This window comes from Indicator indicator, chromosome Z, assembly GCF_027791375.1.
Source record: "Indicator indicator isolate 239-I01 chromosome Z, UM_Iind_1.1, whole genome shotgun sequence".
Classification (NCBI taxonomy): domain Eukaryota; kingdom Metazoa; phylum Chordata; class Aves; order Piciformes; family Indicatoridae; genus Indicator; species Indicator indicator.
In genome coordinates this window covers 73,920,429-73,945,896 of record NC_072053.1, presented here as the reverse complement: position 1 = coordinate 73,945,896, position 25,468 = coordinate 73,920,429, and the positions used below count along the sequence as shown (strand labels likewise).

At 43.2% G+C, this 25,468-nt stretch overlaps 1 protein-coding gene across 2 annotated transcripts in view; it reads left to right on the top strand.

Annotated features, from left to right (window-relative positions):
- Window positions 1-20,543, top strand: part of ECPAS (Ecm29 proteasome adaptor and scaffold) — a 65,494-nt gene extending 44,951 nt beyond the window's left edge. For both annotated transcript variants that reach the window (XM_054398260.1, XM_054398261.1), the window contains exons 30-49: window positions 792-959; window positions 1,808-1,887; window positions 2,664-2,769; window positions 5,128-5,175; window positions 6,121-6,242; window positions 7,200-7,350; window positions 8,164-8,229; window positions 10,649-10,738; window positions 11,215-11,281; window positions 11,951-12,042; window positions 12,130-12,196; window positions 12,423-12,614; window positions 13,618-13,826; window positions 14,307-14,350; window positions 14,875-15,067; window positions 15,597-15,741; window positions 16,334-16,439; window positions 16,600-16,688; window positions 17,825-17,896; window positions 19,245-20,543. In XM_054398260.1, the coding sequence (XP_054254235.1) occupies window positions 792-959; window positions 1,808-1,887; window positions 2,664-2,769; window positions 5,128-5,175; window positions 6,121-6,242; window positions 7,200-7,350; window positions 8,164-8,229; window positions 10,649-10,738; window positions 11,215-11,281; window positions 11,951-12,042; window positions 12,130-12,196; window positions 12,423-12,614; window positions 13,618-13,826; window positions 14,307-14,350; window positions 14,875-15,067; window positions 15,597-15,741; window positions 16,334-16,439; window positions 16,600-16,688; window positions 17,825-17,896; window positions 19,245-19,384 (2,247 nt within the window). In that variant the 3' untranslated portion in view covers window positions 19,385-20,543. The remainder of the gene's footprint in view (window positions 1-791; window positions 960-1,807; window positions 1,888-2,663; window positions 2,770-5,127; window positions 5,176-6,120; window positions 6,243-7,199; window positions 7,351-8,163; window positions 8,230-10,648; window positions 10,739-11,214; window positions 11,282-11,950; window positions 12,043-12,129; window positions 12,197-12,422; window positions 12,615-13,617; window positions 13,827-14,306; window positions 14,351-14,874; window positions 15,068-15,596; window positions 15,742-16,333; window positions 16,440-16,599; window positions 16,689-17,824; window positions 17,897-19,244) is intronic.
- Window positions 20,544-25,468: the final 4,925 nt, after the last annotated feature.

The window sequence follows — 25,468 nt, the reverse complement described above, 5'->3', positions numbered from 1 at the left end:
CTTGCAGAGGATGCCTCCAGTTTCCTTTCTGCAGGGTCTTTTGTCCTCACAGCATTGATCCTAAGTGAGAATGTCTTTATTGCTCTCCACTTTCTAGACTAACCCAGACAGCACATCCTGTCCTGTGAAATAGCTAGCGTGGGGTTTTGAGTGGCAGCTGTTGACACAGCAAGTCAGGAAACATTACAGACAGTCACTGCACTGCCAGTATTGAGCAATTTATTTTTAGGCTATGCTGCCAATCCTATGGGACTTCATGTGTGAGCATCAGTTCCACTGTGTTGGAACTGTCAGCCTGGAGGAATACTTGAGTTTAAAGTAAAGATGGAAAGATGCAAGATGATAATCCCCAGAAATTCCAGGTTGCAGAGCTAAGGCAGAGTTGTTTTAGTTTTTCAGCCATAAGATATTCTTGTTCTTCTAAATGCAGCAGTTACAGGGAAGCACTGGCCCGGAGTTGCCAGTTTTTCCAAGAAAGAACCTCTCTGAGGGACATACTCAGATCTTCAATTCTCCCCTGACACTTTTGCACATGGTGTCAATTGTTACATTGAAATGAAGGTTGGAGAGCAGAAAGTTCTGAAGCAGTATGTTGTCTTTTGAGTGTCTTTCTATGTTTTAGATCATTGTGGTACTGTTGAATAGATGGGGGGGCTAATTCTGGTATCATTCCAGTCCTTTTCATTAGTCTAAATCTAAACTATGTCAGTCATAACTCTGGTGTGCCCAGGACAAATACTTGAGTGAGTGAGCAGATTGTTTTGACAAATACTCTTTTGTCATCATTTCAGGGAGCAGCTTTTGGTTTCAATGTGATAGCTGCCAAGGCTGGGGAGCAGCTGGCTCCATTTTTGCCTCAGCTTCTTCCCCGGCTGTACCGTTACCAGTTTGACCCCAACCTGGGCATTCGACAGGCGATGACCAGCATTTGGAACGCCTTAGTCACTGACAAGTCAATGGTGAGTGCATAGCAAAGTGCATAGTGGTGGGTTTGCTGCTAGCCAGCAGCATCTGAGAGCTCCTTTTATGGGGTATCTTGTGAAAGGAGGGACTGTGTTACCCTATGAAGAAAGAGGTGCTTGAGTCCATGGATGAGCTGGAGGATGCACAGAGGTTTTGCACTGCCTTTTACACATGAAAGGATACTGCATACCTTCTTTGTGTGGCCACTGTTAGAGTTCATGATTTACTTTACTTAAAATGGGGTCTTTCTACACTTTGCTAGTGCTTTGAAATTGCTTGTGAAAAGCTCTTCAGGAATTTGTATGGCCTGAAAAGCCCTTCCTAGAGCAAGAGTATCTAAATATAGTTCCTCAGTTTTTAACTGGGAGGAAGACCATGAGAGGCCTTTCCTTCAGTATGAGGATGACTCCTCCCAGGCAAGTTTCAAGAGTAAGTGATTTTCATGAGACACCCTTGTTCTGGTTCTGAAATGTCTGGAACTGGGTTTACAAATCTATCCTCCTAGCAAAGCTGATCTTAGTATGAAGTCGTTTACTCTGATGCCTCATCACAGCACAGCTGCTCTTCTGAAAATGTGTGTTTGGTGCTGCATCTAAATAATTGCATTGATAAAGGGCTGAGGGACTTTCTTCTTTTCTTGTAGTCCCTGTCACAGCCTTGATGCAGTGTCTAAAACAAAGTCAGAGTAAGTTTGTGCTGGGTTGGCTCTGGCTAGGCTTAGTTCACCTGCTGTGGCTGAAAGCAAGTTGTATTGTCCAAAAGGACCTTTTTTTTTCTATAGAGTACAGGACAAGGATGCATGGTCCATGCTTGTTTCATGATTTTTTCCTTTTTTTAATAATAGGTTGATAAGTACATGAAGGAAATTCTTGAGGATTTGATCAGTAACCTAACCAGCAGTCTGTGGAGGATCAGGGAATCCAGGTATTGATAGGACAATTAACAGCTTTTTCTTTGAATACTCTTCTTTTCTTCACCATAAACTTGTTAACCTCAAGAAACTGAGGAGGTAAAGAGGACACATCCTTTCATGAGGGTATGCCCAGTCTTCTAGTCTGCACTTGAAGTGTGGTGCAGTCTTGAAGCTGTTTGCTTCATTGGCCCTGAATTTTTTTTATTGCATGTAGATTGAGCATGATACTAAACAACATTCTCTGAAGGAGGATTTTTCTGGGCACATAGTTGTTGCCTGTGCTTGGACCCAAAATACTGCTTAATGTTAGAAAATCTCGGTAGTCTAACTGTATACATACTTGATGGCAGCATGCCACTCAGTATGGCATTTTTAATAAGTTATTTTTTAGTTTATAACGGGTTTGTGGTTATGTTGTATCGAAAACCTCCATTTAAATTTCAATTCCAGACTTCAGATGTTTTTTTTTTCCCGTTGTTATTATTCTTTACTTACAGAAAAGAAACCTTGAAACAGTTTTGTAACTGAAATGTTTGCAATAGCAGTTTACCCCACAGCAGCCTTTCTCAGTTGCTGACACCATTTTGAGATTTCACCTGACTGGGTGAACACTTTTTGCTCTGCTAAACGTGATGTTCTTATGACAGATTAGATTTAGAGTTTGAGGACAGTAAGGAATGTGAAATAATTCTTAGGTTTTTTAACCATTTACTTACAAAAGTATCTGTATATACCCCTACAGCAAATAAGTATACCATGTGAAAGAAATAAAATTCCTTATTTGCAGCTGTCTGGCACTGAATGACTTACTAAGAGGAAGACCTTTGGATGACATTATAGACAAGCTTCCAGAGATCTGGGAAATACTTTTCAGAGTGCAAGATGACATTAAGGTAATGTTACTGGTAATTGAGAAGGAATCCTCATCAGAAGGTACAGTGATTGAGCTCTGAGATGTTTAAAGAGAGATGCTCTGAGCAGTCAGGCTGAAGCCAGTGGGAGTTTTAGGTACTAATCAGATTAGAAATTGAGGCCTTTTGTAGTTAAAATTTACACACTGCCTTGGAAATTCTTGGTGTATGTTTCTCATGTTTTTAAGTGTTGGTTTTCATACCTGCTGTGCTTGTCCTTGGTGGTTCAGCATTTTTCCCCTATATAAAAGAATTCCCAAGTATTTGCTTAATTCTCAAGTATAGAGACATTTATTGTATGCTGCTTGTGTTCTTAAATGACTTGCATATATGAAGTCGGAGTCCTCAAGTTCTCCCAGGTTTGAAGTGAATTCTCTTTGGATCCAAGTTTCTCTGCTCAAGCCTAACCAAGACTGAGCTGTTTTCCAAAGTGCGCTGTGCACCAGAAAGTTTGTTCCTTACTAGTAGATGCAGTATGTTCAGAAATATCCCTGAGCACTGAAACCAACTGAGTGGTTTTGCCTCAATTCAAATGAGCTTTATTAGCCTCTAGGACAGAGCAGCAGCTTGCAACTTGCCTTTTGAGAAGGGTCTAATTCCTGAATTTACCTGGATATGGTTTGGAAAGCTCTACTTGTGTCAGGGCATGTTTTTTCCATGAGTGTCCTAAGACCTTACAAGTCCAGGTCATTGTGTTTGAGTGCACAGGAGTATTGCTAGATACTGCTTAATTCGTCAATAAAGGTAAAGATAGAATCTGGTTGGTGGTGACGTCCTGTGCTACTGGAGCAGCTGCACGAATGGCTGCTTGTGGCCAGGATGAGCATACAGTTTGCTGGGTAAAAAATTGGCTGGATGACCAGACCTAAAGAGTGGTTGTGCGTGGAGTTCAATTCAGTTGGTGACCAGTCACGAGTGGTGTTCTCCAGAGCTCAGTACTAGGGTCAGTTTTGTTTACATCTTTATCAGTGGTCTGGATTGAGGAGATCAAGTGCACTCTCAGTAAGTTTGAAGGTGACCTCAAGCTGGGTGGAAGTGTTGATCAGCTTAAGGGTAGGGAGGCTCTGCAGGGGGATCTGGTCAGGCTAGATAGATGGCCCAAGACCAGATGTGTGAGTTTCAGTAAGGCCAAATGCCAGGTCCTGCACTTTGGCCACAACCACCCCTGGCAGCGCTACAGGATTAGGGAGGAGTGGCTGGAAAGCCGCTCAGCAGGGACTTGGGGGTGCTGGTTGACAGCCACCTGAACATAAGCCAACAGTGTGCTCAGGTGGCCAAGAAGGCCAACAGCATCCTGGCCTGTATCAGGAATAATGTGGCCAGCAGGACCAGGACAATAACCATGCCTACATACTTGGCCATGGTGACCCTGCACCTTGCCTGCTGTGTTCAGTTTTGGGCCCCTCGCTACAAGAACAACTTTGAGGTGCGGGAGCATGTCCATAGAAGGGCAACAAAGCTGGTGAAGATTCTAGAGAACAGGTCTTATGAGGAGGGACTGGGAGAGCTGGGATTGTTAAGCATAGAGAAAAGGGTGCTCTGGGGAGACCTTACTGCTCTCTACATCTACCCAAAAGGAGGCTGTAGAGAGGTGGTAGTTGAACTGTTGAACCAAGTAACAAATGATGGCACATAGAGGAAATTGCCTTGAGCTGCACCAAGGGAAGTTTAGGTTGGATATGAGGAAGAATTTCTTCACTTGAAAGGTTAACAGGCTTTGGAGCAGCTTGCATGGGGCAGTGGTGGTGTCCCCTTCCCTGGAGGTATTTAAGAGTCACATAGATACAGGTTTAGTATGGGATATGGTTTAGGGATATGGTTTAGTCAAGGTATAGGCAGTTCTGTGATTCTGTAATTTTAGTTTGCTTTTTGTCCATCTTTCTCTAAGACACTCAGTTGAGCAAAGCTCAGTAAGCAACAGACATTATATTGAGGAGGGAATAAAGCATTCCGAAAGCACTATATATTTGGTTTTGCAGTAAAACGTTCTGCTGGGTTTTGGGGATTTGTTTTTGGGTGTGGGTGTGTGTTTAGCTTGTTTGGTTTTGTTTGTTTGCTTTTAAAAAGAACAGCAAATAATGCGGTATCACAGAGACAAACGTGAAGAGAAGCACAGAGAACCTGGTGGTGTCAGGCATGATTGTTAGATTGTCTTTGTCATTGAATAGAGCAGATACTCAGGTATCTGCAAAAATTTCTTTGACAGATACTATATTAAGCATTAGCCATGAGTATAGCCTTGTCAGTACCAGTGTTGTACTTTCCAATCAATATGAATCAATCTGTAGAAGATACAAAAATAGTAACAACGGATTGTTGACTTCTTTTTTTTTTTTTTAGGAGACTGTGCGAAAAGCAGCAGAACTAGCCCTAAAAACTTTAAGCAAGGTAAAACGCTTAATTTCTTCATTTGCTAATGGAGACATGTTTGGCTTTTGATGTCAGGTAATCTCTATCTGCAAAGGTGACCAGCCTATTACTGTAGTCTGTGCTCTTAAAAAGATCTCTAGGGTAAGGCGCAGCTGTGAAAGATAGTACAGCCCCTTAGAAAGCAGCCACAGTAATCTTGACCACATATTCTTCTGTGCTTTTGTTGATGATGGTGAATTTCTGCTGCTTGAGGATGATATAATGTTAAGATCTATACAACCAAAGGAGGGAATATGATGAACTGGATTTTTTCCTGTGATGTCCTATTTTTGCCCCACTTAAGGGTGGGATTTAATGAAACTTTCTGTAACCTCATCAGCTGGCCAAGCCTAGTGGAACCTTATTGGTGTGAAACAAAATAACCCACTTCCTGGTGCTGTTACTGACACAAGAATTTCTGGATATGTAGTGACATATCACTTAACATTTTGTTTGGTGTTCCTCTGAAAAAGTCCCATTTGTGGAATTGGAAACAGATATTAAGAGCTGTGCTTGAGACCACAATCTTCACAATGCATACAGCATGATATTTCAGTGGCATGAGTGGTCTCAAAAAATGTTCTTGCAGTTGTAGAATCTGTTCTGATGAATGGTTGAATCCATATGGTTGAGATGGGCTGCCCTTAATCTGAGAGGTTGTTTGGTCCATCTCTCTCTTCTTCCAGATGCAGTTTAAGGCCTGCTAGGCCTACCTTTTCTGGAAGCTGACCTTAGCTGAAACTCCTTTTAGGAATTTGTCTCAGGGCTTAAGTACCTCGTGGAGAAGAGAAGGAAGCTGTAACAGAGCCTGGGTTTGCCTGTGAGCAATTGCTCAAGTTGGCTTCTTCTGTCTGACAGACAAAGTGCTTTAATGTAATCTGAGCATGAGGTTTGTTTGCAACACTGATTATAATTTGTCCCCAGGTCTGTGTGAAAATGTGTGACCCCTCTAAAGGAGCAGCTGGTCAGAAGACGATAGCTGTGTTGCTTCCTTGCCTCCTAGACAAAGGAATAGTAAGCACAGTTGCTGAAGTCCGATCTCTCAGGTTTGTTTTGCATCATGAAAGCATCCTGGGGGTCAGATCTTGGTTTATCCCAAAGAGACCCAGTTTATTCACCTGAGTTACAGAATTTTCTGTGTTTGAAGTGACAAGCTTTCTCCTCAAAATAGATTTCCTGCTGAGTCCAACAGCAGCCCTGGGACCTCTCCCGGTCTTTTGGGAGTAGCTGGCCTCCCTGCAAATGCCCAGGTTCAGTTCCCAGCAGGAAGTTCTTTTCTCCTTACACAGCTGGCAACCTGATCTGCAATCAGTTCGCTGTGCTTAAGGCTGTCCTCTTGAGGATTGGCATATCTCTTCTGCTTGTAAACAATATCCCATGGTAGTTCTTGAAACAACCAGGTCTCATTTTGTGATGGGTTGTGAATAATGACAATTCACATCCCAGAGGTGACTCTGTTTGGTCACACTGTTCAAATACATTTTACCTTATGTCACAGTTCTATATCACTTCATATGTAGGGACTTCATATGTTTGTCATTTTGTAGCCTTGTTTATTCCTTCATTTACTTGAAAAACAGACAAGCTGGAAAATTCAGATGTGGAGTGTAGCTTGCCTTTGTGAAAACAGTTTTATTGAGCGTGATTATCCGGGAAGGCTAGAAAGTGCCTAACAAATTGGTGAATATTTCTTTTAATTATTTTCTTGCCTTTGAAGATATTAAAACCTCTTACCAAAATGCAGTCTGAGAGATGTGGTCAGTCTTAAACTGACAGGTGGGATTTGAACAGATCATTGTAATTTGTTTTTTTCTCATGCAGAAACAATGCGTGTCCCTGGGGTGACTTATCAGAGCTTCTTTAAAACATGATACTTCTTCCTACACCTGTGTAATAGTACTGCCAGTACTAATACTACTGGCCTTTTTGTTGTTACTGTATTAGAGAAGACCAGCCAAGTCTTGTGTGTTTCTGTGTTGACTTCCCTTTTGATCTTTTTCCAGCATTAACACTCTTGTGAAGATCAGTAAAAGTGCTGGATCTATGCTGAAATCTCATGCACCAAAACTTATCCCAGCCCTGCTGGAATCCTTGAGTGTGCTGGAGCCTCAAGTCCTCAATTACCTGAGTCTTTCTGCAACTGATCAGGAGAAAGTAAGTGCAAGTATAATAGGAAAGTATCAAAAGAACAGAGATAACAAAGTATAAGCTTCATTCAGTGAATAAAAAAACAGCAGATTTGATTGAGAGGTATCCGAAGATGCAAAGAGAAATAGCTAATAAGTGGTCATTGGAATGTGACTGGACAAATGTGTTTGTTTTTGTTGGTTTTTTTTGTTTTTTTTTTTTTTTCTGAAGGGTTGGGATTTTTTATTCACTAGACCACCACAGATTTCAGAAAGTGAAGAACAATCTTAATAAGGACTGTTGCTATTGTCACTTTAGCTCCATGTACTGCTTTGAAACAGGTGAAGAGAGAGTCTGTAACAATTTCCTGGAATGCACCTGTGCTGTCAAACTTTGCTGCTGTTTTTCTCAGGGGATTTACTCCAGGACTTGTAACATAAACTAGAAAGTGTGCCATAACACAGTGCAGACCACATCCATCTACAGTTCACAATGTCCTATGTCCTTTAATCTCTCTCATAAAACCGTATTAGGCAGTAGCAGCCTTCTGGGAAAGTGACTGAAACGTGCTGTTCAGAGGCAAATTCAGCTCATTTCATTGTGGGGGAGGGAAAGGAGTCAAACTCTGCCCTTTAGCTCCTGTACTCCAGATAGAATACCCTTCTGCCTCTGAAAGGGAAACATTCATAGTCTGTAGACAGGCCTGCTTTCTCTTTACATCTGAAATGGCTTTTGGGTTGAGTTTGTGAAGTAGTGAGTGAAAGCTAATATTGCCCTTTCCACTGGTTTCTTGTTTAGTTTACACTTGGTTTGGGGTTTTTCTTTGTTTCTTTTTTTCAGGCTGCAATGGATAGTGCCAGACTTAGTGCTGTCAAGTCATCACCCATGATGGAAACAATTAACATGGTGAGTAATTGATTCAGAATGGTTCCAGTGTTAGGTATGATTTTATTGTCACATCTCCACGTTATTACCACATCTCCGCATGGATGTCCACAGCTTGCTCCTCAGATCAGTTGTGAATAACCTTGGCTCCATTTGGTGTCAGGCAGATAGTTTCTCCACCTGAATACTGCCTGATTTGATGAAGGGGGCAGTTTTCTTTTGAAGTGCTTCTCTTTGGATGGGGGCTTAGCTGGCTTTGGATTGTGCTGGCTGCTGTTTCTGTTCAATTTTGGACCTATGATTCCATAATCAGCTTCTCATCTGGGTGGTGAACCAATGATAATCATTCTTAAGGTACAGTGCTGTCCAGCTCTTGCCTGGTTCTGCCTTAGATATCCCTACCTGGGCCTCAGGCACTGTTTTGATGGCAGAGATTTTTAGAGAAAATGATGATAACAGTGAAAGCACAGTCAGCAGCTGGTGTTTAGGACCGTAGTTTCCTCCTCCTGGAGGACAAGTTGCTGATGTCCAGACACTGCTGTAGGGCTTGTCTTGGCAGAGCTCACTGCACTCTTGTCACTTTCTCAAAGAACAGACCTTTTTTTTTTTTTTTTTTTTTTGCTTAGGCACTGCACACAGCTAGGGGCATGGGAGCAGGCAAGGACTGTGGACACTGAGTAAATTTTAGGAGAGGCATAGCCACTAGAGCTGTTCTTTGTTTCCTGCCCTTATGGAAGTGTAACAACAGCAAGCCCTCCTGCATATAATGGCATGGGGAGCTGTGTTTTGGTGTCAGGTGGAGTGCTTGCTATAAATAGTGTGTAAGGCAGCTGGGAATGAAAGGCTCTGTGTAAAAGTGTACTCAATGCACCTCACAGGCTGCAGCAGCTGCTGCTGTCCCTTCTGCAGGCCATGCCTCCTTTGATGACAGTCATGCTGCCCTGATCAGCTCTTGGGGTTTCCTAGGGTAGGGGAGAGACAGTATGGCTTCCCTGGAGTAGCATGAAAATATCCTGGCTTGTGAGCTTGTCCTCTTTATTCTGGGGCTAGCTGGGCGATGATATGATATAATGGATTGTTCCCTTCCACCATAATGGTGCAGGAGGGGGACGTGACAGCAGATCTGATGAATGAAGCACAGAGAGGGTTACCTTCATGTGGTATATGATCCTTGAATTTACTGGAAGATGGATATCACCTCTGCAAACAGAGTGCTGATAACATGAGGCTTTCTGGTTTGCCTACTGGCATTTTAGGTGTAAGAGATAAGAAATGATACCAGTAACATTGCTCTTGTACCTTTGTCTTTTATACCACTTGTTTGTCTTGACCCCTTTACAGACTGTCTCAACTAGTTCCATGTTATTTCCTGAAGTAAAGGACTCTCAAATCCTTACAGAGAGGAGACCTGGCTTTAGTAGGTGCTGGGTGCTAGACGGTATCAAGAAAACGTTAACCCATGTGTACTTTCATTTTTCTGCACTGACAAAACACTTAACACTTGCACAAGGCCTGTGATGGTCATCAGGTGGTTGTTTGGTGAGGTATCCCTTTCCCTACGTTATCCTTCTGTGGAACTGAGTCAGCTCAAGCCACTTAAATGTTTATCCAGCTCTGCTGATTTCCTATATAAAAATAAGGATGGTCCTTGAACAATCATTAGGTTTTTCTTAGATCTGACATGGGTACCCACTCTTGATACACAGATGGTCCTTGAGCTGATTAATCACTTGCCTTGTTTTTCTTCATCCTGATTTACAACACATAGTTCAAGGTTATAAGGCTCCTAACTAACTCCCTAGATTGTTAAAACATTCCCAAGGTTTTAGTTAATGAACAAAAAGAAAATTCCTAACTAAGTAATTCCTAACACTAGTAAGTGTTAAGATATTATCAAGGTTTCAGTTAAGAGAAGATTCCTATCTAACTTTCTAGATAAATGTTAAGGCATTCTCAAGGTTTCAATTAATGAAGTAAGGGACTACATAATTGCTCAACAATTCGTTCAAAACCACCAAGGCCTTGCACTCTGAAATGCAGCTGCAGGGTAGCAGTGTCATTGTCTGCTTTGGATATGTTACTGCTTCAGGGTTTCACACAGTAGAGGCAATACTGAGTTTCGTCCTAAGATTTATACGTCTTTGCATCTCTTTCCCTTCCCAAAAGAAGTTCTTGCTAGTATGTTGCGTTCATTTTCTGAATATCTGGAGTGAAGCAGAGTTAGCTCAACACAGAAATGGACCAAGAGAATCTGCATGTGGTTGAAGCCACTTTGTGGTGCTTTTTTCCCACCAATCAGCAAACTCTCATGATTCAGCTGAAGACCAACCTGCAGAACTGAGGCAGGCCTCAGAGGAAAGTCTGATGCCATTACCTTTTTTTTTTTTTTTTTTTTTTTTTTTGGTGTGTGTGCTTTTTCCTGACCCTTGCCTTTCTCTAGAGCTTGCAATATTTGGATGTGTCTGTCCTGGGTGAGCTGGTTCCTCGACTGTGTGAACTCATCAGAAGTGGAGTAGGCCTTGGCACAAAGGTATGTCTGTGATTTTAATAGTTTCTTTGGAAACAGAGAAGGGAGCACAGACCAGTGTCACTGTCCCTACAGTTCCTTTGACTTGTGCTCATGCACACTGGAGACATTTTACATTTGAGTCTCAATCCACCTATATTCCTTGTGATTTTCTGAATGCATGCTGCCTTAACCTTTCCTGAGCTACATGGCTGTGGTGCTCTGTGACACTCCTGTCCTCAATAGCTGTAAATCTTCCAGGACCATCTATCCTGAGTGTGGTTCCTGGTAACTTTTTTGGTTCCTTATACAATTCTTGTCATTCATCTGTTACAAACTGTCTTCCTGCTTCTGCCCTTGCCTCCTGGCTCATCAGGGCAGAGGCTGGGTGAGCCTAGGTCATGTCTGACAAGTGCATGCAGCAGTTCAAGTATTAACAGTACCAACCATGGGCTAATCCTGTTCTATCTTACCTTTGTTTTCTGTTGCAATCTTCCCAGGGAGGCTGTGCCAGTGTAATTGTGTCATTAACCACACAGTGTCCTCAGGACTTAACACCTTATTCAGGTGAGATTTGTTTCTGGTGTCAGGCTTTGAAAGTGTTTCTTGTTTTAGTTCCTCAGATAGTATTTCCTTCTACTGGCCCTTGATTTTTTTCACAGGAATGATCTCTACAGGTGTATTTTCCTTACAGAGCTTTTTGAAGTTTTGTTGTGCATATGAGAGTGGCATGCTGGGGGCAGGTCCTGGGTGTATTAAATACCTCACCAAACTGGAAGAGGCAGAAGGAAGAGTTGAGGGAACTCACTGGTAGGAACAGGTAGACTTCCTTGGAGCAGACTTAGCACTTGTTACTTCAACTTGAGCTATGGGAGAACCATAAACAGAGACTTTGCTGCCTTGGGTTTTAGTCTTCTCTTTACAATTTATTGTGATTTGATAGTAGAAAGAAGGTCACCTTTCTGCTGCAGAAACAGAAATAAAGCTGAAAATGTGATCAGCTGGGGAGCTCGCATACAGGAAGAAGGTGGGCAGACTGAGGCTGGCAGAGAAGCTTCTGCTGGGCTTTGCTGTGCACTTGTTTAGACATGAGGACCAGACAGAATATAACCTCAGAAATGTATAATGGGGAAGAATGCTTACATTTAGACAATCTCATGAAATGCAGGCTATTGTAATTCTGGCCACAGCAGTGAAAACGTGATACTCATAATAAGGCAACATCTCTTCCAACAGGCAAACTCATGAGTGCTTTGCTTAGCGGCCTGACTGATCGCAACAGTGTGGTACAGAAGTCTTTTGCCTTTGCTATGGGACATCTAGTCCGGGTGAGCTGGGGTTTGAGGTGGCTTAAGCCTTTTTGTTGGTGGGTTTTTTGAAGTGTTAGAGTGATTTGAGTCTCTTCACTTTTACAGACTTGCCGGGACAGTAGCACTGAGAAGCTGCTGCACAAACTTAGCAGCTGGTACATGGAGAAGGAAGGTATGTTGCTTTTGGAGGGTTCAGTTACAGACTACAGTGCAGAAAATGTTCCTGTTACAGCCAAAGCTGGTAGAGAGACATTTCTGTATTGTGATGTGTGGTTTCACTGACTGAGTAATTCATTATATGATACTGTGCAATCCTCTGCTTCCCAAAAGGCAGACCAAGCTGTTGAAGGAAAATAACTGCTTCCCAGTAATAACATATGGTTATTTTGCTTTTTCAGAGCCAGTTTACAGAATAGGCTGTGGTTTAACTGTGCATGCTATGGGACGCTACAGTCCAGATGTAGTGAAGAACCATGCCAAACATGTCCTGCCATTGGCTTTTCTTGGCATGCATGAGGTTCCTGATGAAGAGAAAGGAGAGAAAGAGAACTCTACGCTGTGGACTGAAGTTTGGCAGGAAAACGTACCTGGTAAGTTACTGTAAGAGTGGCAAAAGGTTTCTGGGAATCATGGGGCAAAAATAATCATTCTTTCTGGAAATTAATTTTGGAAATACAGAGTTCTCATGGAAAGGGATCTGGGAAACTTGTTTCCATTTTCTTCTCTGCTAAAGATGTCCTATATGAGTTTCAGCAGGTTATTTCCTCTGTGGCTATTTAAAATACTCACAAAGGATTGCTGAGGAGACACAGGAGAGTCAGGAGAAGTATTTTAAGATTGTGAGGCACTGAGTGCCACTGTAATACAGACCTGATCATGGTGCAGATAGCTGGACATCTTTGGAAGTTTTGATGACAGCCATTAAGGCCTGCTGCATGCTCTGATGCTAGCAGGGGCCTTTGGCCTGTGTATCAGGTTGGAGATGTCCGGTAATGCCTGTGATTTCAACTTCAGTGAATCAATTTGTGCTATGGAAGAGCTATTGTGCCATGCTTTCTGTCTGTAGAGGAAGGTCTGGATGCATGGTGAAATGATTTTGCTGTTTTGTCTCTAACCTGAGTTTGGATCTGGTCTCTATTTTGTAGTTAGTGAAAGGTGCTGCTAATAAGTTTTTCAAGGACCTGTTCTTGAAAAAATGGTTAAATTCCTTAGAAGCAGACTAACACAGGGTCTAGTGTCTGCCTTGTAGAAGGACTGAGATGATCTACTTGTCAAGATATGTGATAAAGGTTTACTTTGGAAGCACCTAGAAAACAGAACTCGTCTTCAGTCAGACTAGCAGGAATTCAGTAGGATTTGCTGATAGATTTCATGGCCAAAAAGAGAAAAAAAAATTAAAAAGCTGTTAGTGCCTTTTTTCTTGTTTGGTTGGGAGGTTTTGTGTTGTTTTGGCTGGGAGTTGTTTTTTTGTTTTGTTTTGTTTGTTTTATTTTTTGTGTGTGTGGGGGTGTTGTTTGTTTTCTTTTCCATAAAATAAGATCAGATTTTTTATTGTTTTGTGGCAAAATTACAGTTTTCCTCTTTGACACACAGGTACTCAGGGTGGCATCAGACTGTATCTGCAGGAGTTGATAACCATCACCCAGAAGGCTCTGCAGTCCCAGTCCTGGAAGATGAAAGCCCAAGGAGCAGCTGCTATGGCATCGATTGCCAAACAGACAGGCTCCCTTGTACCGCCACATCTGGGAATAGTGCTTTCTGCACTGCTGCAAGGACTGCCAGGGAGAACATGGACTGGGAAGGTAACAAAGGAGCTGGCACCTAAGGGATCACTGTGAGCACAGCACTCAGCTCTTGAGCCTGGAAATGCCACATTCTGTGCCTCACGTCAGAGCCCTGATTTAGGCAGTCTGTCTGTTGCCCTGCATTTAGCAGGTATAAAAATGACAAGGAGGATGAGTAGGTAGAGTTCAGATTACTTCAGGAGCTGGGTTCTCACTTAGACTACTTCCACTGCACCATGATATTTTCACCTTGAGGGGTACCAGCTTGGGCTCAAAGATGCTGCAAAGCCCCTTTCCACAGCCTGTGCAGAAGGAAAACCAAGTCTTCTGCAGCTTCTACAGCAGGAGCGTCAGGAGCCTGATGCTGCTTTTTAGGCTGGTGTCACAGCTGTGTTTCCCCACTGCCTCACAGCGAGTACAAAGGTCTCCCCTGAACAGCAGGATGGTGTCATTTGGCTGTGCAGCATTTCTCAGCAGTGTCTGTTCTACTCATTACAGGAGGAGTTGTTAAAGGCCATTGACAGTGTCGTCTCTGCATGCAGGTAAATGTCTTGAAAGAGGTGATACTGTCAGGATCTGGGATATCAAAAAGGAGGCTACTGCACAGTGTTGTTGCTTGTCTGGTGCTAAGAAGAGTCTAAACAAGTTGTGAACACCATCCTGATCTTCTATCAGCATATTCTTGGGGAGAGCTGGGAGGGATAAGTTTTGCTTCAGAGGGACCTTGCTTGATTTAGGACAGGGGCAGAGTATATTGAGAGGCCGGAATTGCTAAGAAGAAAGAAGAGATTAGGGAAGGATTGAGACCTTAAAGGGGAGAAGAGAGGAAGAGGTAGAAGAAGGGAGGGGGGAAAGGGGAGAAGGTATGTTGGAAGTGTGTGAGGAAAGATAGGAAAGAAAAATAGGGAGGACAGAGTAAGAGAGAAGAGCACCAGTTTACCTCCAGTTACAACTGCTGGTAGACAGTCTTGTGCTTGCCATAGGAACTCACTTCTATCTGTGGGAAGAGCAGTGTTTGGGAAGGGATTATCATGGGTCTGTAGCTTCTGTGTGTTTTGTGTTTCAGTGCAGAGCTACAGAAGGCAGTGCCTGGCCAGCCCACCATTAGCGATGTTGTCCAGGCTGTCCTGAAAGAATGCCGGAAAGAGAACCTAAAATATAAGATGGTGGCACTGCGCTGCACAGCTGGGGTGCTGCAAGCCACGAAAGAAGACCGGTTCCAGGAGCTGGCAGATATCGTCTTTCCCATGATAAAGAAGGTGACAGCTCAGCTTCTTGAGTTTTCCCTCTTTCAAAGCAAAATACCAAAGTGGTGACAGTCCAGTAGACTGTCCCCTTGGTGGGTCCAAATGCTAGACCATAGGTGAGTCCTGGGGAGATTGTACCTGTGCTGCTGAATTAGCCCACAGCAGAGTCCTCCTTGTGGTGCCCAGCACTCCCCTGATACAGCATTAAAAGTTTGCTCCTGGCTGCTCTATAGAGAGTCCTAGGAAGCTGTGTAGAGTGCTTCTGCCTGGCATTTGCTGTGCTTTGCAGCTCTGCAAGTGGGACTCATAGCACAGGCAGATGTTTGGATGCAAAACCAAGGAGCCTCTGTGCACTTCTGCAGGCTGCCGATAGTGTGGAGCTGCTGATAGCCAAGGGGGCCTGTGCTCCATCTGTATGGAGGCACTGAGAGGGTACAAGGACTGGTGTGCATGGGCTGCGAGGAAGGACTGAAGTGCTCTGAAGTATGTGGCTAGCCTCTCTTCATCCTTCTGTCGATCATTCCTCCCATGGCCTCTGCAGAACACTCTTGAGAGCATGGGCACCGGCTTGCCAAAGCGTGACGAAGAGGATGAGGACATGGGTGAAAAAGAGGTGCAGTTAGAGTCTCTGATCTGTGCCTTCGAGACCCTGGGCAAAGCCTGGCCGAGGAGCCCAGAGACACAGCGTAAGTCAGCTAGTGGTGTACAGGGCAAACTTTCTTCACTCTCAGTGTTTCATCTTAAAACAAAAATGGGGAGGAGGAAGGGATCTGGAGATCATGTGGGGAGTGGGGAGGCTTTTGAGGAGGTGGAGTATCTCACCACCTGCAGCTTGCAGGTTCTTCAGTGAGAGAGCTGCCCCAACAGCTTCCCACAGATTAGGTCATCCTTGGGGAAGTTCCTTTACTGTTGCCTTTAATTCACTTCACTAACTGTTCTGAGTTTGTGGAGACATGCAAGATGCCTGATGTGGGTTGCCTGCTCAAAAGGAGCCTAGCTCTGCTGAGTGCATTTATATTTATATCAGAGTTGGTGCCAGGTGGAGGAACTGGGTATATCTGAAAAAAAAAAGTTTGCTTTTATGAGCATGTCAGAAGGTGTGATGCAGATGCTTATCTTTCAGTGTTTGTTAATGAGGGCATTGATGGGATGAAGATTTTCAGGACCACTTGTTGACTAGCTTGATGTCATTTGGAGATGAACACCTGGAGACAGAGCAGGAGGTGTTTCTTTTGGCTTTCCCTGCAGTAACACAATCACTTCCTGATTTTTCTGTAGGTTGCTATCGCCAGGAATTTTGCAAGTTAATGTGTGACCGTCTGAAACTCAGCACATGGAAAGTGCAGCTTGGAGTGCTACAAGCCATGAATGCCTACTTTCAAGGGTAATTCTCTCTTTCTGAAATCCACTTTGGTGATGGTTTTCTTCTTTGTTACTTTAAGCTGTTTAATGAAATTGAGGATGACACTGGATTCTCAGAGGAAGTTGAGCAGACTTCTGTCCGAGTGATGAAGGGTGTGTGACAGTGCTTTTGTGTTTGACAGGCTAATGCTGTTTGATGAGGAGCACTCAGACCCTGGGGCTTTGACACAAATACTGTTGGAAACATGTTCATCTATCACTCATTCTTTAGGTAAATGGACTTTTCCTCGTCTATGGTTGATGTTGAGTTGCTTGTTAGAGCATTCCTCCTCTGGGGGTTGGCTTGTAAAGCGAGTGCAGAACAGGCATTAGCTATAGAGGTAACGTTTGCTCTTCCTTGCACTGTGCTGTGATAATTCTGATGTTGCAATAGCTGTTCAATACATTACTAGATGTTCAATACATTACTAAATGCCTCTGGTGCAAGAGAGCTTAGAAGGAGGAGAGGCAGGCAGAGAGCACGCTGTGTAAGCACTCAGGAGTGCAAACTGAAAACAGTCATTTTCCTCACCTTGAAAATGGGCCTCATCTAATTGAGCTATTACTGACGTAAACAGAAGTTTTTCTCCTCCACAGTACAGACCTCTTGGATACATACGCATTGGAGAGACCAAAAATACTCTGTTCTCAGATAGACAGTGCATGAAGCTCCAAGATCTTGTGTTCTCCCTGGGGATATAAGTGCTATCTATGTCATGTAGACAGTTGTGGGTCTGTTTATTCCCACTTGTCCTGTGACTGTAAGAGTACCCTAAGTTTCCTCATACCTGCATGTGGCTCTTGGTTCTGGTAAACCCAAAGGCAGCACCTACTTTAGAGCTAGCTGCACATCCAGAAACCTATTTGTGGAAAGTTTCTTTTACCTATCAATCATCCTGGAATAAGACTTAAACAGGATTTTAGCTCAGGAGACCAAAAAACCTTTTGTGACAAGCTTGTGCATGATGATGTGGGGTTTAGGAACTGTCACTTAATGCAACTTTTGAAAATTTGGATGGTTTCTAACTCACCAAAAAGATCAGTCTTTTATACACAGGAGTTGCCTCTGGTCACATAGCACCTGTGCCACCATTGTTTCCTTCCCACACACGTAAGGAGCAGCTGTAGTAATAGCAGAGGTGATGCACAAGGTTTAGTCAACCTCTAGCTGGTCACCTTCTGCCATTCCAGTGTGCCCAGCTGGGGAGCAGTGCAGACTGGCAGCACAAATGAGCTCAGTGAGTTGTGCTAACTGTAGTGGTCTGGAGACCACAGTGGTGACTACTCTGTGTACAGTCACTGTGCCTTTGGTTCTCAGTGTGTTTGTGAGGTGTTTTTTTTTTTTTTGTTTATTTTTAAATCCCTTAGAAAACAAAAGCTACACATCCATAAGAACGGAAGCTTTGTCTGTGATACAGCTGCTGCTCACCAAGCTACAAGGTGAGACTTCTTGCTTGCTGCCTGGCAGAACCACTGTAGCCTGTGCGGCCTGGAACCTTGGGAAGATGGTGTTACCTTCTGCTTGGAGCACTGGCTGATTTTGGGGTGGTTCTCAAGGTCCCAGCATGGTAGAGGTTAGAAGGGACCTCTGGGGATGTTCGAGTCCAACCCCCCTGCCAGAGCACGACTATAGAATCTAGCACAGGTCGCATAGGAACACATCCAGCTGCACCTTGAAAGTCTCCAGAGAAGGAGACTACACAACCTCTCTGGGAAGCCTGTTTCCAGTGCTCTGTGACCCTTACAGTGGAACTTCCTGTGCTGTAGTTCACACCTATTGCCCCTTGTCCTACCACAGAGCACAAGTGAGAAGAGGCTGTCCCTTCCTTCCTGGTTGGGACTTGGAGTTCTGTGCTGGGTGGCTTGGGAAACATGGGGAGGGCTTGAAGTAACTGTGGATAAAATCAAAATCTGTACTACTGTTGGTTACATCTTGGGAGCTGAAAATGCCCAGCAAGGAGGGTTTCAGGGAGAGCATACTGGACTGAGTGTGTAGTCAGATTCTGCATTAATGCAAGCTCACAGAATCACAGAATGGTAGGGGCTGGAAGGAGGGACCTCAGAAGATCATCTAGTCCAACCTCCTGGCTAAAGCAGGTTCACCTAGAGCAAGCTGCACAGGAACAGATCCCCAGGTGGGTTTTGCAACCCACAGCCTCTCTGGGCAGCCTGCTCCAGTGCTCTGTCACCCTCAAGGTAGAGAACTTTTCTCATGTTTAGGTGGAACTTCTTGTGTTGTACTTTGTGCCCATTGCCCCTTGTCCTAAGCTTTGTAGAGGGGAAATGTCCTGTTGTGAAGAAGATGAATTTTTCCCCTTTTATTGCCAAGCTTATTTCCTCATAGGTAATTTGGGATTTAAGCCTTGCAGGATTCACCTGAGAATAAACCTGCTTATGTCTCAAGGTCACACGTGTCTGCAGTTGTTCTGAGAGAGATGTTTCCTTTGGGTTTCTCTTACCCACTCCCTGTTTCCATCGGGTAGCAAAAATCTTATGTTACATGAAGTAATTGTGAAGTGTGAAACATTTGGTTCTTCAGGCCCTTGTTTTCACATTACAGGCTCAGGCCACAAAGCCTTGTCCAAACAGGCATGTCTCCCTGTGCAGGAGGCAGCACATGCACCTGAGTGTCCAGTTGTATCTGCCTTCTCCTGGAAGAGAAGTAGCGAGTGTGAGTGAAATGTGGAGGCAGTTGCCCTTTCAGCCTGTCTGGGGATGGAGATGGCCTTTTGCCAAGTGTTTTTGTCATTCTGATAGTCACATCCTGCGTGTCTCTGTCTTAACACAGAATCTCAGCAGTGGGAAAGCCTGACACCAGAAAGCAGAGAGCACCTCATTCGTTCACTGTCTACGATGGCGTCAGACAGCAGAGCTGAGCTACAGGAGAAGGCATTTATATTGAAGAAAACACTTGAAAATCTTGACTAAGCTGTAAAACACAAAGTGCCATGTAAAACAAAAACAAAAAAGTGCAGTGGTCTGAAAACCGAGTGGGAAAATGACGATTACTCTGTAGCATGCATCATTCCTGGCCAAAATAAAATTGCCTTAAATTATTTTCCCCATTAATGTTATTTTTAGTCTTTTAAGCTGATGGGTAGTTGTTTTATCATTAAATACCTCTAACAATCTGCCCTAGAATGTTTATAAGTGTGCAGCATAAAAGATGTTGAGGGCAAGATGTTTTTTTAATTTGTTTTTAATCGGCAAAAGAATGTTACTCAGATCCCCTTTGTCCCTCAAAGGAATTGTTGAAAAACCACCAGCGCAGGAAGTGAAAAGCTTCTTTGATTTTCACTTGTGTCGTGTCTGGAGATTGTTAACCTGGTGTCTAAGCAGTAAACCTTTGGGACTCTGCAGTAGGGCTAGTGTTTGTTATCTGTAGTGAGATGCTTCTCCTGATGAAGCCTGTGTTAAACTCCCATGGCTTCCCAGGGGCAGGATTTCACCTGACACCCACTTCTGTTTCCCTTCCTTGCTCCTCCCTTGCAGCCTGTTATCTGTGAGTTATGAAAGGCAGAGCACTGTTAACTTCGCTCCTTCCTTCTTCTCTGACCTCAGCATGGATTGACCGAGACTATGCCTTCCCCAGCTAGCACCCTCGGCCTCCCAAACTTTAAATGAGAACTTTTCTCCTCAAAGGATGCACAAGAGAGCACTTTACTGAGCTGTGTGGGACGAAGTTGGGCCTAGATGGTGCCCAGGTGGAACACTGCTCTTCTCAAAATTGTTTTGCATGGACACTCCTCAGCTGCAGGAAGACAAAAACAAAAAACAAAGGAAAACAATCTTTTCTAGATATGTTTTTGAAGAGTGTTCAAAGTTTGCAATGAGATGTTTTTTTAATAGTGGTAATGTTTTATTCCCTTCCTATTCGTATCCCTGTTCTTGCTTTGGAGACCTGTAACGATTTAGACTTGTCAATATTTGTAAGAAACTGAATCATCTGTAGTTTCTCGGCAGCCCAAGTCATGCTGGTTTCTAGCAAATACTTTTTAATTTGCACTTAAGAGGAAAGATTATACCTGCATTAACGTGGAGTAAAATTGCTGTATGATGATGTGGCCATGCTGCCTGTCTCCTTTTTTTGCCCTCATCAGATAAGAGTCAAACCTGACCACTATAGCAACAGACTTTTAACAATGTAAAGATAGCACTGCACCATAATCTGACCAGTGTGTACAGCTTTTTGGGGATAAATGCTTTGCTGACGGTGAAATAAAATCGTTAGTGTGGGCAATACCATGTCCATGGCTTTCAGCTTAGGAAGGCTTGTTTGTTTTCTTACAGCCTGCAGCTCCTTTCAGATTTGACCTGTTAGGGAGAGGGTTGCTCGGATAACGTCGTGTTTCCCCATGCCCATTTGTTTGGAATCAGGTATGCAGTACCTACTTTTCCTTCAGGTTTCCTCCCACTTCCCATTCAATGTTGTCTGGTACTGTAACAATCTCGTTGTTGGGCTTGCTCTCCACTGGAAGGGAGGGCTGTGACCTGTGCACACCTAAGAAACTGTCAGAGGGGAATGGGCAGAGCTGTCCCACTGTGGCTCCCGTATAGCAGAAACCTCAGCGAGCACTATTGCATTGTACACTCAATCTGGTCAGTGGGCAACTCCTTGGTGCTGGGAGCTGGTGCTATAACGTTTTGATTTACACCTTGTTGCAGGGAGCTGCTCTTTGTTTACGTGTATTATTGAGCACAGTGTACATTTTAAAATTTTACAGGGCAAATTACTTTGCAGTATCCTTGAAAACTTGCTTACCATGACATGCGGTGTCATGGCTGCTCCTTGTTTTTTGGGTGGGTTTCTTTTTTGGTATTAGGTGAGTATTACCAGTGATGCTTTGCTGTAGCAGTTTCATTGTCTGACTTGGGTTTTTTTCATATTGGTGGGTGACAGCAACAGAAAAGCAAGAGCCTCCATGACTCTGATGGTGTGAGTTCTCACTGTGGACTGGAGCATTCAGAGGCAATGCCTAATATGGTCAACTGACCATAGGTAGAATAATTGTAACCGTTGTCAATAGCAACCAGAACTTCTCTATTGGGGATTTACACTAGAGGGAAGAGCGTATTCTAGGAATTCTACAAAGAGCTGGCTGAAACAACTGGCTAAGAACGTTAGGAAGGTTAGAGATGGTGTAACATGTTCTGAATTACAAAGCAATATGTCTTTCTCGTGATGACAGAACAGATTCAGAGCTCCTCTCTAAAGCATGTGCCTATACACAAAGCCTACCTGTACAAAAGTTAATTCAGTCAGAGGTTTGATTTCTACCCCCCTCGCATTTGTAAACTTGACAGGATTAATAAATGAATAAATAAATAAATAGATGTGGCCTTCCTAGAGTTTTTCCTCTAAAGGTGATTGCACTATGTAAAACACACTGTACTTTGCCCAGCGTGGGCACCCCTTGTGCTGCTGCAATGCTTTGTATACCTGGAGCGCAGTGCACGACTTGGCTCTAGCACTCGCGGTCTGACCCTACAAGCTGTTGCTTAAATGGATGTATATTGAGAAACATTTTCTAATGTTGCAAGATCTCCATCCAATTCACTGCGATCTGTACTGTCCAATTATGTGAATGGTCTGACTGAAAGAAAACCCTCCTGCTTACCAAAAAAAAAAAGAAAAGAAAAGGGAAAAAAAAAAAAGAAAAGGTTAATAAAAGCTGCATGTCCTGTTCTTTGAAGTGGCTTGTAGTGTTTTGTTCTCCCATTGCAAGTATTTCAGTTCTTGCAGACTCAAATCCAGGTGCATCTTTGTGCTTTTCTCTGTGGTGACCACCCTGGCCAGCAGCTGGTCAGAGGTGTCAGCTTGTTAGGCATATGACAGTGTCCAGTGAGGAAGAGTGGTTTGAATTTAGTTTTTAAAGCAAGCAGCTTGGTTTCCTGAAACTAGGCAGCAGATACATATACAAAAAAGCAGGAGCACAGGTGGTGTTTTTCTCAGTCCCTTCTATAGCAGGGGAGAATACTGAAAGGAACAATGGAACACGCCTGATGAACTTGTGAGTCAGAGGCTGGTGCTATCAGTGGCATTTTGGGTTCTTTGATCATGGGGAGGCTTACATGGCACTGGGGCTGCTGGCAACAGAATGGAGTCCAGCTGTCTTAGGGGGAAAAAGGGTTTCTTGCCCATGAGTTGGTGGGGCTCATCAAGAGCGCTTTAAACTAGGTTTGAAAGGGGAAGAGGATAAAACCAGGCTGACTAGAGAGGAGCCTAGAGGTGGCATGTCAGCATCAGGGGTGAGGTAAGAGCCCAAGTGCACCTACACCAATGCATACAGCAGGGGCAACAAGTAGGAGGAGCAAGAAGCCATCGCACAGCAGGAGATCTAGGATTTAGTTGCCATCAGAAAAACATGGTAGGATGGCTCTCATGATTGGAGTGCTTCACTGGATGCTTATGTACGTTTTAGGAACTACAGGCCAGCAAGGTGAGATGGTGGAGTTGCTCTTTACGTAGAGAGCAACTTGAATGTATTGAGCTTTGATAGGGATGGTGGAGAAGAATGAGGTGAAAGTATGCGGGTAAGAATTAAGGGACAGGTTAATATGGGTGATATTGTCAGGAAGAGTGTGGGAATTGAAGAGACGAATTAGCCACTTTTGAGCCTGGAACAGAGCCTTCTGATAAACACACATTAAAATGAAACCTTGGGAGGTGATAGGGCAGAGAGCAGACAAGATAAAGGACATCTATTGTTGACCTGTGCAGTGCAAATGTTTGAAATGTTTGACCAATGACCATTTACATTAAGTTTTGTGTGACTGAAGTGGTAAAGCACTGCTAGAAAGAGGGTTGCTTTCAACTGCTGCTAAGAGTATATAAGCTTTGTGTGCTCTCACAATAAACCGATCATTTCTGGGTTATCTATGGGTTTTGTCAAGTCATTGTCGATACCTCAGGGGTCCATGCCCTTAATATGCCACATAATGGCACCCTCCCTGTATCAGGGACTGAATGACTAGCTGTCTCTGGTGGCATAGCTCAGCCAAACTCTGGGGGATAGGTGCTGAAAGGAAGCGTATTTGTGCACATAATTACCTCTCACTGGACGAAAGGTAAGCGGCTGAGAATGATCGGAAATAATTTAGCTCAGGAACTGAAAACTGTTCTGGAAGCCTTTCAGAAATTCTCTAAAAGTCAAGGGAAATCAATTAGCAATACGGCTCTTCAACAAGTGCTTGTCCAGGCCATTAAGAATGACTCCTCTATTACTAGTCAGACAATATATGACCCAAGGGTCTGGGACAAAATCGAGGTTAAAGTATGGGACTCTGCTACAAAGGATGGTAGATGGCAGCAGGGCTTTTGAGTATATGCAATCTGTCTTTGAAGTATTGAAGATTCGTGTGGGCTCACAAGAGCAGGCTTCTGAAGGAGCTCAGGGTGAAAGTTTGGTTTCTGCGCCATCAGGAGAATCTGTGGGCACTTCTCCCATGGGATCAGCATTACAAGTCTGAGCGGTCCTTCTGCCTAATGAACCTGATGATCCTTTCAATCCAGGAACAATAGACCCTGAAAAAGAGCCTGATCTGTATCCTCCTGATCCTCATGATAATGGGGCAGCGGTACAGAGGGAAGCCAAAAAAACAGGCTGCCAAGAACTTCAGAACTCAGTTATCTTCCACTCCCCCTGCCTTTGGTTTTCCTTTGCACAGATCTGGTTTAAAGGAACCCAAGTCTGTTTTTTCCAGTACCAAGAAGCTATCGAAAAGGGGACTTTGGAACCAAAAGCAGTATTCATGCAGTCGAAACCTTAGTTCTAGTGCTTGAAAGCCTGCACGTTTCTGAAGACAATGGATTGTAAACAACGGAAGAAGGTTGCTGTGTCCACCATCATCTGCTCACTGCCCCTTTCCCTCTTATCTCCCTCTCTCTCCCCCTTGCCTGCAGTTTTTTGCAGTTTGCAGAAGGTGTTTGGGGTTTGAAGTGAGAGTGCTGAATTTGTTTGCTAGCTACGAAGGATATTTTAACATTTTGTAGGTGCAGACCTGGTATGGATAATGACGTTGGAGTTGTTTTTTTATTATAATGGATTTGGAGATTCGCTTTTTCAATGTCTGTAATAATGCATAAGTATTCAGTAATTATAAGAAGGTATGTTAAGTAGTAAATAATTGTAAAATACAAGTAATTATAATGTGATAAACATTTGGAGATTATCATAGAATATTATCATGAGTAAGTAAAATATGGTAATAATTAAAATATATGTAATAATAAGTAATAGAATTATATGGGAATAGTACAGGATAAATTACCTTGAATAGTAAGAATGAATAATAGCAGTAATAATAGGAGTGATACTAATGTCAGTAAAGGTGATAGCAACAGGTATCGGTAAAATAGTGGTAATGGTAGTCATAAATAATTTTTATGGTTGGAGAAATTGTAATTAAAGAAGTTTGGATAAATTTTATTTAGAATATTTTTTTAAGTCCATAGGTTAATAGTTCCTTTCTGCTATACACCATGCTATTTCAAAGTGCACTATGTAATATAGAATCTTTTTTTGTCTTTTTTCCAGAAATTAATGGTTTGATGGTTTAACATAGTCTTTTAGTTTCTCATAGCTTTCTACTATTAGCATAGGTAAGGTCAAGAGTTTAAGGATATTATAGAATGTTTTCTTGTCTTTATATTTATATTCATGGTAGTGCTTTACGATAAGGATTCTAAAAATTGAAAAAAAAAAGGAATTTTTCTGATGCATCACAGAGTGATTTAGGTTAGAAAGGCCAGTAGATTTGTTAGTGTAGGAAAGGGATATGTGTGTGTGTATTTTATCACCTACAGGTTTTCAGTGATAACAGCAAGAAAAGTCAAGCCATGTGATGAGCTGGTCTGCAACTTGGTACTGCAAACATCTCAGCTGACAAGGCAGGAATCAACACATGGGTGGAACACCACAGCCAAATGAAGGCAAACTGCAGTAACAGCAGTGCCCATGAAGCACTGACCCAAGATGGATCACAATGACTGCCACGCTGAACTGAAACTGA